The sequence below is a fragment of the Mesoplodon bidens genome (genome assembly GCF_964165515.1).
Source record: "Mesoplodon bidens genome assembly, chromosome: 8".
NCBI lineage: Eukaryota > Metazoa > Chordata > Mammalia > Artiodactyla > Ziphiidae > Mesoplodon > Mesoplodon bidens.
The window spans coordinates 107,154,320-107,166,805 of record NC_138165.1 but is presented as its reverse complement, the minus strand read 5'-3'; the positions used below and the strand labels follow the sequence as shown (position 1 = coordinate 107,166,805).

General features: G+C 54.5%; 1 protein-coding gene across 1 annotated transcript in view; it reads right to left on the bottom strand.

The window, feature by feature from the left end:
• Positions 1-6,716: 6,716 nt before the first annotated feature.
• The window catches only part of INPP5D (inositol polyphosphate-5-phosphatase D), a 138,234-nt gene continuing 132,464 nt past the window's right edge, over positions 6,717-12,486 (bottom strand). The window contains exons 26-27 of the mRNA XM_081242120.1: positions 9,275-9,878; positions 6,717-7,930 (exon numbers count right to left, since the gene is read on the bottom strand). Of these exons, the coding sequence (XP_081098246.1) occupies positions 7,928-7,930; positions 9,275-9,878 (607 nt within the window). The 3' untranslated portion in view covers positions 6,717-7,927. The remainder of the gene's footprint in view (positions 7,931-9,274; positions 9,879-12,486) is intronic.

Here is a 12,486-nt window from a genome sequence, read left to right as displayed (position 1 = left end):
CCATTTATGTTTAAAAGTTCAACCCTAAAGCAAATACTCCCTTAGCTTCCACTTGGTTCTTTTTGATGGGAAGACAGTCTGCAGTTGGTGTTATTTACTGTCTCTGCTCTTTGCTTGCTATAGACGCGTACCTTATAGATTTGAAGTGCCTCCTTCCAGCTGTGGAAACACAGTAGTCCTCCAACTCGAGGGGATGGAGCCTTGACTTGGATCCTCACGTAGATGAAGCAGCGTTAGCATTTCCAGATAAAATTCAGGACTCCCAGTTAAATTTCAATATCAGATAAAACCCCATAAATTTTTAGTGTAAATTATTTGAGACATTTATTGTAGAAATAAAGACCAATCAAATGAGAAAAGTAAAGGCTATCTATTCAGATCTGGCTACGGCAAGGGGGTCAGCCACCATCACCTGTGTTCTGGCAGCAACTCACAGGCAGGCAGAGGAGTGGGAAAGCTTTCTGGTGGAAAAAGGGAGGGCTTCAGGTGTGGGGACTGATGGGCGACAGTGGGCCTGGGGAAGCTGGAGGTGGCCAACTACGAGGGAGGTGTGCTATGTGGCTGGCTTAGGGCTCCATATTTGGCTTTCTCTGGTTGGTCTTAAGTTGGAAATGGGGACAAACGTTTGGGAAGCTGTCTGTTAGTCATCAAAATCTGGCTGTTTGGGGCCAGGAGTTGTTGTTTGGCTTCCTGGACTGTCAGCAGAGACAGCTGTCTCACTTCCCCCAAGTCTGGCTTACAGCGGGCTGCCTTCCTGGTTACTATAGATAAGGGCTTGGCTTCCTGGGCAGGTTGCTGCAGGTTGTGGGTCAGAGATCTACTTTTATACATGGTCTGACCATTATCTGTGTGTATATTCAGTCTCTCATTGTACTGTTTGGGACATACTTACACTGAATATCTCTTCAGAGACGTTTTTCTGAGCACTCAGGAATCTCAGCACAGAAGAAAAGTAGGAGAGGCCAGTGCTAGTGGGCTGGCATGGTCCTAGAACTCTGTCCGGTAGCACTGATCCTATCAGGTGGCAGAAGAGACACATTGGGACCCCGCCCACGTCATGCCCGTGTGTGGCTCTTCAGGCCTAAGAGAGCTCTCTGATCATCGGAATTGCCTTTGCTGCATAGGCTGTATTATCGGCTGAGGAATTAACACCCCCCAGAGGCAGCCCTTAACTGTGGCTCATGAGAGAGGGTGTGAAGGCACCCAGCTCTCTCCTCTTTGGATGGGATAACACAGGCTTGTGTTCCACACTGGCACCCGCAGATTAAGCCCCATTTGGCCACAGTGGCTACCGGCTCTGAGAGCATCCTTTGCTGGCTTCCTTCCCTTCCTAGTCTCAATTCCCTACTCCCTCTCTAGTGCTTCTGGGAGTTACTCCCAAATACTTCCCTTGCACTTGAAGCTTTGTCTAGGAGTCTGTTTCTGGGGAACCCAAACTCATAAGACAGCTAATGGAGATTAGCTGACCCTAAATTGGCCTCCCTGAATGTTTTGAAAGTCAGGTATACCAAGTGAGGGCCAGGACTGTGGACCAAGGAGAGGCAAAAAGCAGCAGACTGCTCCATCAATCAGGGAGGGGACTCCAGGGCTGATGCTGGGCTCACAAGGGTCTTCTGTACCCTGTCCGCTCAGGGGCTGTTGCTCCTATTCCCCTGATGCAGGGCTGTGCAACTTCCTCCCCTCCCATGTATCCTGGTGACAGACCCCATCCCCTGAGGTGACCTCCACATCTTTGTCCCTTGAAATGGGAGGAACCAACTGGCCTAGTGTTGCATCTATAATGTTGCTGGGGGCGTGTCCTTTCTCCTAGTTTCCTGCTTTTAGTGGTTGGTGTTAGTGTTCTTATCTCCCAAAAAAAAAACAGTCTCAGGGGAAGCATGGCATGGCAGTTATTCACCTCCGGGGGTGATTTGCCCCTTCCCCTCCCCCGAGGGCATTTGGCAGTGTCTGGTGTGGGGGGCGTACTGGCATCTAGCGGGCAGAGGCCGGGGTGCTGCTAACACCCTGCAATGCACAGACAGCCCCCGACAAAGGGCGATTCGGCCCCAAATGTCAATGGCGCTAAGGCCGAGAGCCTGGCCCTGTGGTGAGCAGCGCTTTTCTCGATTTTTAGTTCCAGAAGGGTTAGCTTCTCCAGGAGTTAACCTGCAAACGGAGGCTTGTTAGTGCCAGGCCTGCTGTTGCTCTGTTCTAGTCCAGCCACGGTTGGACAGGACAGATTCCCGGGGACAAATTGGAAAAAAACATAGGAGGACCAGGAAAAAGAGCAAGGAGACTGGTGCTGATGGAGCCTCTGTGGCACTGGGCACTGGGGCCGAGGCCAGGCTTGGTGGCTTGAGCCACTCCTGCCAGGCCCAGGGCTTGGGTTCTCCTGTCCCAGGTGTCTTGGGTGTGACTCGCAGAAGTGACCTGGCCAACACCACGCAGCTTGTCGGATCTGGAGCCAGGACCTGGCCTGAGAAGCCAGGAGTGGTGGAGTTCTGAGTGGCTCATAGCAGCTTCTACATCTGTGACCTTTGTAGCATCCGAGGCTGAGACGGAAACATGAAGAATTATGTGGTTTTGTCAGATGAGCACGTTGATTACAAGTGGCATTTCCTGAGAGTGGACGTGCAGCCAGGGTTCTTTATCACTCGCAGGTCTTCTCCTCCTCTCAAGGACCCCACGAGGTTGATGTTATTATTCTCTCCTTTGTACACATGAAGAAAGGAGGCAATGCAGGCTGAGTACTTAGACAAGTACTTAGTACTTGGGCCGGCAAGTACAGTGGGTTGGCAGTGGGGCTGGGGGTCCCCCAGAGTCCAAGATCCTCAGCACCACGGTGGCGATCATTCTAAACACTCAATCATAACACGTTCTCCCAGCAACCCCTGGAGGAAATCATTGCATGGTCTTTTGTCCACACACCCGTTGTCCGCACACGTGGCAGTATAACCTCTGGCCTGTGCATTTGCCTCTTCTGGAAGCCGGGGCTATTTCCTTATTCCTCACAGGTCCTCAGGACCTGGCACAGAGACTGGCACACTTTGGCACATTTAGAGAGTCCGGTTCCAGAGTCTGTGCTCTCAGCCACTGCCTACACTGAACGCTCTTTTAAAATAACTGAAGCGAGGCAAACCATTTCTGGGGATAGGCTCAAAATTAGGTATGAATATTCAACTCACACCCCGTGCACTAAAACCCAATTCCACATAATGCAGAGGATGGCCTCTCCCGGCTGCCCCTCTGCCCAGCCCCCCTCCTTCCCAGGGGCCCTGCCAGAGCTGCCGGTCGGCGTGTCGCTGCCTGTCACTCCGCCTGGCATCCAGTGATCCCTTCTCCACCTGCTCTGCAGACCAGGGCTGGGGGGAGGCAAGCAAGGCCCTGGCACGCTAAGTTTCAGGTGGAGCCAGTCCAGGTGGGCACCTGAGAGTGAGCGCCTCTCACCTCTTGCGCTGGGTCCCTCACCCCACTCTTGACCTTCCAAAACACGTGAACAGCTGCGTGTCACCTGTCGCGTCCCTGCAGGGTAAAGCATGGGCTGTGAGTCATCGACTTGGTTAGGGAAGTGGGAAGAAGCCGATGGAGGGAGAAACAGACGTGCCGGAGCCGAGTCTCACCGGGTCAGACCAGCCCAGGACTGCGTGGGTCACGGAGCTGCTGTGTGGTGACTGGGACGACTGCCAGCTCGTCCCAGTGGCCAGGAGCACCGGCCAGCACTGCTGTGGAGTACGGCCGGGTGCCAGCTCAGGGGCTCCCTGCATGTCCCCAGGTCCACTGCTCTTGGTTCACGTTCTTGGAGTAGCTCCGTCTATGTAGCTGAAGAGACCCAACTGGTCCCCTTGGCCTCAACTTGTCCATCTGGTCTTAACTAGTGCCCCCTAGCTGAGGGGCAACTAGTCTCCCTGGCGTCAACTAGCCCATCTGGCCTCAAGGTCTCTTGTCTTCAAGGATTGCTCAGGCTCGCCCGGCCCCTCGGTTCCCGGCCTTCTTTGTTAGCGATACTCTTGCCCACACGGGGGAGGCCTTTACCGACCTCCTTCCAGGACAGCCCTGCAGTCCATGAAGGCTCAGCTCAGCCGTCTCCCACACTGCGGCCTGGACCTTTTCCTCCTGCTCTGTGTGGAGAATCCCCACGGGGCCCTCCCACACAGTCTTGTCTCCCAGGAAGAGGGAGGGGACTGGGGTTCAATGAACACCCATGACGGGCCAGGCACAGACCCGAGCCCACCGAATCCGTACAACCACACTATGCCGAAGGCTCCCTTCTCCCCATTCTATAGATGAGGAGACTGAGGCTCAGAAAAGCTAAGTGCCTGGTACAAAATCATATTTTTAGGAAATGAAAGACAAGATATTTAAACCCCCTTCCTTCTGATGCCACAGCCCAAGATATACCAGCCCTCCCCGCCATGGTCCCCCTTGATGAATGTGCTGACCCCAAAGCCCAGCACGCGCCATCAGCATGGGGTTGAGGGAAGACCATAAGCTGTATACACTGGTGTAAAATCACTCCCAGTCCGGGCCAGCGGTTGGGTGCTGGGATCTGAGCGAGAAGAGCTGACCAGTGCAGACCACAAAGAAGACTGTCCCTGCCCGGACTCTACCTGCCGGCTTGTTCCCTGCACAATGCAGTTTTCCCAAAAAGGAACCTGGTGGGGTGGGGGGTAGGGGGGTGGTGGTGAGGTGTCTGTGGGGCTGAGACCAGACATTTGCATGATAAAGGGTTTCTTTCTGCTAGAGTGAAGGCTTCGAGCTGGGGCTTGCTGCCTTGCAGCAGAAAGCTTCGAGGCCTTCAGATTGCTGGATCTCCATGGAAATTAGTTTGCCAGAGAAAGAAACTATTTTAAGGACGTGCGAAGAGAGAGACCCTGTAGGCTGGGGTAGGGAAGGTAGCTGTGGGAGAGAGCTTTTCTGAATGACTCACTAATTTCCCTCCTATCGGGTGGAAAAAATGGCGTGGAAAAAGAATCACAGCCCAGGAAGGAGGAGCGGCACAGCTGCCCCTGACCCTGCTCCCTGGGCAGACAGCTTGGAGCTGCAGCAGCTGCGCTGGCAGGGGGGATGCTGAATGTGCGCTGCTATTAGGGAAAGGCCATCAGGACAACAATGCCTTTCTGTTGCCAAAAAATCTGTTGTTTTCAACCAGCTTTCATGTCATGCAAAGAAGGAAAATCTTGCTTCTTAAAAAAAAAGTGACTCCAGCAGCTTCTGTAACCTCAGGGAACACGGAATTCACTGCCGGGATAGGGGACACTTTTGTGAGGAAATCTTATTAATTCAACTCCTTGGTTAGGGAGCTTGGTGAAGAAAGGCGGAAACAAAATAGAGGTAAATTACTTAGATGATAAAGAGGTGGGGATTTCTGGGTTCCCCTCTCATCCTGCTGTTGGAAGGGGAATTGGGTGTTTGGGAGGCCCAGGATTGGGAGCAAAGCAGACACGGCGGAAAAATCTGGCCCCAAGAGATGGTGGTGGACCAGAGCCCAGGGAGAAACGTGGTCAGGGACCTCGAAGGGTGGGTGCAGGGCTGAGCAGCTGAAAGGACAAGGATGAAAAAGTCTTAAATTTCACAATTTCCAGTGTCCAGTTCCAGGCATCACAGTAGGCCCCGTTGTCCATCTCATTACAGTCCAAGCCTGCTTGGTGCTGACATAGCCGGCGTTGGTGCTTGGGGGAGAGGCGAGGGGGGCACTGTACCTGCTCAGGCTGCCAGAACTCAAGAGCACTGCTGCTCCTGGACTCGCTTCTCCTGGGACCCCTCAGAAATGGCGAGGAGGGCCTGGATGTCCATTCCAGGTAGGGGTGGGAGGTGCAGGCCCCTCATAGCACGCCAGCCCCGCCTGGCAGCGGTGGATTCCCCACGTGCCATGGCCATCAGTGGCCCGGAACTCAGCTGTGGGGTGGCGGGTGTAGGAAGGGCTGGCCTAAAGGGTGTCTGGGTATCTCCAGCTGCCCCTCCACCTTGGCCCTTGGCCTACGGGGTCAGAAGGCGGGTTCCTGGGGACTCAGGTCAAGTTCTATGTAGGGACCAGGAAGTGAGCCTTCAGGGTGAGGGTGTCCCACCTGAGTGGATGAGGAGCCTCGGTTGCGCTGGGATTTCAGCCCCGCCCCGGCCGGTCTCCACGCGCTATCATTGAAGCGCAGTGAATGGTTTGCTCCGTGGCTGCCAAGAACACCACTGTCTCAGGCTCTGCCTGGAGTCCAGGCCTGGTATCTGTGAACAGGAGCAGAGGCCGAGTAGCCTGAGGTGGTGGGGACAGCAGCCCAGACCAAGGCAGCCTGGAAGGAGGGCCAGGCAGCACCCACACTGGCCCTCTGGGCTGGGTGCTGCCCCCTGATCCATAAGCAGTGCAAGCTGCCCCGAACGTGGGGGTCTGGAGGCCCACCACCTGGCGATTGTTTAAATGTGCTTACTGTCTCTGGAGCTCAACAAAAGCCAGGAGGACCCTGTGGCTGCAGGATAGCAGGCAGTGGTGGCAATGGGACAATGCTAATGGAAGTCTGGTGGCTGCAGGGTGTGCCTGGAGTCCCACGGAGATGTGTGATGTCTCCCACTGTTCCTGGTCCACGCCCAACTTCACACTCTTTCTACCGTGTCCCCTCTGGTCAGGACAATGCTGGCCCATCTCTACCGTGAACCTCGATATCCTCCCCTCCCTGGGCTCCCGCTCTGCAGCCCTGACAGCCTAGAAGCATGTCTGTGGCTGAATGTCAGGAAAAAATGCCACGCAGGTGGGAGGTGAGAAAGGCACAATTTATTGGTCACGCAGACTGACACACATGGGGATGTGGGGTGCACACCCATCCTCCTGAACTCACACACACTTCTGGATTTGGTTTCCTACATTAATTTCATTATGTCAAAAAGCAACACAAGAACAAGCATCACCAATCCAGTCTCCTAGTAACCAAGGAAGCAGGGCCAAAAGCCACAGAGTTCGGAAAGAAAAGGCTGCACTGCTTTGAGAGCCGGGCACCAAGAGGCCCGCCCTCGCCGGCAGCCAGGTGGGAAAGCTGGCTTTCTGGAGCAACTAACGAACAGCATAGACTCTTCTATTAGCACGATGAGATAAGGCTCGGGGTGTGGCTCATTCCGTGGCCTGGTGGTGTCTGCCCACCTGCAGGAGGGCATGGGGGACCTGGCACGAGCCTGGGCATCGCCAGTCCAGGCTGAAGCCAGATCTCTTCACCGGAGAGTAGGAGCTGATATTCTTTCTTCTTCCAACTAAAGAACTAGGATGACCCAGAGATCCCTGTTCTCCACGCCGGCTCTGCCGGACCCCGGCAGCTTTAGCTAAAGCAGTTTGCATCACTGAAGCTAGACAAGGCCAGGTTCACTGTACCCTAAATTAACCACTCATTCCTCAGAGCTCCCTAAAGGCCGGGCGCTGTCTCACAACAGGAGGGCACTAGCCTTAATTTTTAATGCTTTGTCCAAACAACTCAGGACACACTGTTTTGAACCGAGGGGTCTGGGAACGTGGTTTTAGTTGGCTAAAGACTCAACTCATAATGTTCATAAAGCACTTAGCACAGTACCTGGCAGGTGCTGAGTGCTCCCTACATGTAGCCATTATTATTATTAATATTATTATTATTATTATTTATATCTCTACCCGCAAATCAGCACTTTAGTTCCTTTCTTCAAAACGGCAGCCGGAACAAGGCTCTTGGGTCCCAAGTACCAAGATCAAGCTGGGGGCCCAGGTGTGCGGGGTGTTTGGTGCCCATCAGGTGGGTTTTTCCTTCCAACTTCAGTGCTGGGTGTCAAGTTCCACAGCCAGTGCACCTTGCTGACCACACAGAAGCTAGACCCTCTCCTGAAAAAGACGAAGCCCTGCGTAGGAAGCTGGGTAGGAGGAGCGAACAGGGGTCCTGGGAGAGGGTCCCAGCAGCTTCGTGCTGCTCCTTTGGGCTCCCATCTTGCTGGCAGCTCGCCAGGGGCTTCACTGTGGGACAAAAACAGAAGACTGTCAGCTGTGCATTCTCGCCAGGCCAGACTTAACCAAAGGTCCCCATGTCCTTGCATGCCCTGGGCTAGAGCAGGCTTAGTGCTAACCTAGCGCTGAAGGGGGCCAACACGCTGTTCTAAGTACTTACACGCATTCTAATATATGTGCACATATATTATATGCGTACGGAGTAATATATAATACATATGAAATAATACGCAATGGATGATACATACCTTTTACATAGAAGTTGTAACATATAGTAATGATATATAATAAAATTTAATCCTCCCTGTAAACCTGTGAGGCAGGTTCCTGATTGCCCCCTTTTCTACAGATGAGTAAACTGAGGCTCAAGGCACAGAGCCAGAAAGTGGGACAGCTGGCATTCAAACCCAAGACAGTGTGGCTCCAGAATCTGTTCTTAACCACTATTAGTTTTGCTCAAAAAGAAATCTTTTTTTTTTTTTTAATGTTGAGCCTCCTTTTAATTAATTAATTAATTAATTAAAAATTTTTGGCTGTGTTGGGTCTTCGTTTCTGTGCGAGGGCTTTCTCTAGTTGTGGCAGGCGGGGGCCACTCTTCATCGCGGTGCGCGGGCCTCTCACTATCGAGGCCTCTCTTGTTGCGGAGCACAGGCTCCAGACGCGCAGGCTCAGTCGTTGTGGCTCACGGGCCCAGCTGCCCCGCGGCACGTGGGATCTTCCCAGACCAGGGCTTGAACCCGTGTCCCCTGCATTAGCAGGCAGACTCTCAACCACTGCGCCACCAGGGAAGCCCAGAAATCTTATTCTATAGGAAGGAAGGGGACATTGAGTCTGAAGTCCCTAAAATACTGGAAAAATTTTAAGTACTAATACTAATGATGATAACGTGATATAAATGATCTGGGCTCTTTTTGTATCTATGAAGCCTTATTCCTATGGGCCTGACATAGAGGACTCAGAGTTTACCCCCAGGCCCTCCTTTAACCCTTTCAATGTAGGAGTAGGGACTTTGGGGACAGGCTGGGTTCAAGTTCTGTCTCTACCTCCTTTCTCATACTCAGTTCCCAGAACACCGTTTCTCGGAACCCACTCCTGGGCCAGGTCATTGTATCACGCACATGCACATGCACACTCAGGCACATGGATGAGAGCCCACGTGCACCCGAGCACACTCCTAGGCATGGTGGGCTGTATCACACACGTGCACACGCATGCACTACCTGTGCATGTGCACCTGAGCGCACTCCTGGCCACGGCGGTGGTATCACTCACGTGCTCGCACACCCACGTGCACCTGTATCACATGCCCGCGCCTGCGCACCCGCTCCCCGGCGCGCTGCGCCCCGAGCGCACCTGCATGGCGGCCCGGCCGGGCGGCGCGTCCTCGGGCCGGTGCTTGGCGAGATGCGGGAGCTCAGCGTTGTCACGGTAGTCACGGCCCCTGGAGTGCTGCAGGTGCAGGACGGCCGGGCTCTTGACCGGGAGGGGTGGCCGCTGCGCCGGGGCCTGCTGGCTGAGTTCTGACCTGGAAGGCTTGATGGGCCTCTTGGCCGGCACCGGGACCTGCGAGCCGGCGGGGGCCTTGGGCTTCCCTGGGCTTCCCTTGTCCCCACCCGGTGGGCGGCCCTCGGCGGTGGAGGACGAGCAGGTGAAGGAGCGGAGCCGGGGCGTGGGGCTGAGGAAGGGCGCGGGCGCGGGTGCAGGCTTGCCCGTCCCCTTGCTGCCCTCGGCCTCCTGGGCTTTGGAGAGCAGGATGCTGGGCGACAAGAGTCCCGGGTCCGGGCAGGGCGGGGGCTCCTTCCTCAGCATCTTGGGGGATTCCTGCTCCTTCCTGGGAGCCGGCTTAGGGAAAGCACTCACAGACCCGTACAGCGGGTTCTCAAACATCTCGGGCTTGGTCAGCTGCGGGTCCTCCGGAGGCAAAGGTTCCCCCGCGCTCTTCCCCACATCACCGGGCCTGGAGCGTGGGAAAGAGGATGCACAGGGAAGAAACACACGTGGGGAATGACTGCTTAATGCATGTGGGGTTTCTATGGGGGTGATAAAGAAACTAGATGGCCATGGTGGTTGCACAGCATTGTGAGTGTACTCAATGCCACCGAGTCGTTCACTTGAAACATGCTGTGCTTAATTTTATGTTATGTGACTTCCACCGTGATTAAAAAGAAAACTTTTATTTATTTATTGCGGTACGTGGGCCTCTCACTGCTGTGGCCTCTCCCGTTGCGGAGAACAGGCTCCGGACGCGCAGGCTCAGTGGCCATGGCTCACGGGCCCTGTCGCTCCACGGCATGTGGGGCACGAACCCGCGTCTCCTGCATCGGCAGGCAGACTCTCAACCACTGCGCCACCAGGGAAGCCCAAGAAAACTTTTTTTTTTTAAAGCCAGGATTCCCTGGTGGCGCAGTGGTTGGGAGTCCGCCTGCCGATGCAGGGGACACGGGTTCGTGCCCCGGTCCGGGAGGATCCCATATGCCGCCGCGGAGCGGCTGGGCCCGTGAGCGGAGCTTGCGCGTCCGGAGTCTGTGCTCCAAAACGGGAGAGGCCACAACAGTGAGAGGCCCGCGTACCGCAAAAAAAAAAAAAAAAAAAGGCAGGAGAAGGAACTGTTACTCCTATGTTGATGATCTCATAGGTAACCTCAGCTCTTGGCCTTGGACATTTTCCACCATAGAAACTGTGCACACCAGAGCATCGGTGAGCAAGGGGGACTTCACTGAAGGGATGAGGGGGGCTTACATGGCACCCCAATCCAAAACCACCTGCTTCATCCTCATCGGAGCGGCCTGCCCTCCACAGCCGGCGCCCCCATCCCTGCTGCTAACAGACCTCCCTCCCTGGCTTCCCCCAAGAATCCTGCAGCCTCTCCTCTGTGTCTTCAGCGAATTCTCCTCTGACCCTCAGGGGAACAGAAGCCTTGTGCTTATCGAGGGTCCCAGGTCAAGGAGCTCCATTTAACAGCCGTGTAGGAGGCCCCCAAGTGTGCGACGCTGCCCCAGGTGCAGGACGCGGCTGTGAACCAGACGAAATCTGTGCTCAGAGGACCAACATTCCCTATGAACACAGCATTCTTTCCTCTGCGTAAAGTCCTCTCCCCGGAGAGCGCCTGGTGAGTGTGCTTTCCTTCGTGTCCTCACTCAGAGGGAGAAGGAAAAAACGGAGAGCATTTATGTTGAAAATCAGAAGCAACCTGGAGACATGCATCAGGAAACAAGCCAGTAGCAAGAAAATTGGCCTGTTTGACTTATGGACAGAGAAGGAGCTCCATGCTGTCCCCAACATAGGTGAGAGCTTCCTTTGTTTGTCTGTTTCCTGGTTTATGACTGCTCTTGCTGGAGGTGATTTCCTGCTGAGTGAATTATGAGAACTAGGAATGGGAACACATTCTACTTTCTGGCCAACGGCATAATTTCCCAGGGGGAGTGTTCTGGGTTCTGCTTTCTGCAAAATAAGGAAGCTCTTGAGAAAAAAATGTGGGTCCCTTGGAAAACGCACTGAACTGTTCAGGCCGTGACGCCTCGTACTGATGGAGCGTGTGCTGAAACACTGCTCAAAAGTTGCCAAACAGCCACGGCTAATGGACTCTTTGGGGAGGAGGCGTGGGCAGGGGACAGAGGCAAGGTGTCATCCTTGCACAGGTGCCAGTGAGACAAGATGATGTGGGGTGTCGGGGAGGCTAGCCTCAGGGACATGTAGACTTGGTCTTTTGCTCATTACTCTTTGGAAAGACCTGGAAGCAGTTATATAACCAGAAATGTTGGGGCCTTGAACAAAGACTTTGGAAGTCTGCCCCCCACCATGGGCCATCCCCTGCACCCCCTGTGGATCCTCAAAGACCTTTGCTATGAGTTAGCACAGGGAGCAAGGGCCAGGAGGATGAAAAGGGCACCGACCAGAAGTTTCTGATGAAGAGGCAAGAAGGAGAAAAGAAAACTGCGTGGCCTGCCACCTGAAGCCCACGCTCAGTGAGGAGATAGGAGAGGTCTCGCCTCAGAGAATTAGGGCCAGGGCCAGGAAGAGGACCCCGGGTGCAAGCATTTTGGTGATTGCAAAGCTCGCTGCCCTGGGAAAAGAGCAGGAGATGGGGCAAGGCAAGTCTTCCCTCGAGGAGGGGGCTTCTGTCACTGTCGGAGAGGGGAAGGCTTGGCGGGGGCGGGGAGAAAAGTCTTATTTCCCTGACCAAAGGTGAAAAGAAACCAGCTCCCATAGCAGCCACGGCTGTGGAGTGAGTGAACCCATCCCCAGGGCACGGAGTTGATTCCTGTGCCACAATGATTTCACTCCTCAGATTCCGGAGTCGGCTGTTTTCTAAAGGAGTGAAGCGCCGAGCAGGGTCTGAGAAGAGCCTTCTTTCTAACCATATGACTTCGGTCCAGGGTGACCAGTCGTCCCAGTTTTCCCAGAATTCAGGGGTTTCCTGGGATGAGGGATTCTTAGTGCAAAAAAGGAGACAGTCTTGGGCAAACTGGGACAGCTGGTCCCTTACTTTTTTATGGGGCAGTGCTAGGAGGACTGGTGATACCCCCACTTCCACAGCCTTCTCTCAGGCCCAGTGGGGGGTCAAG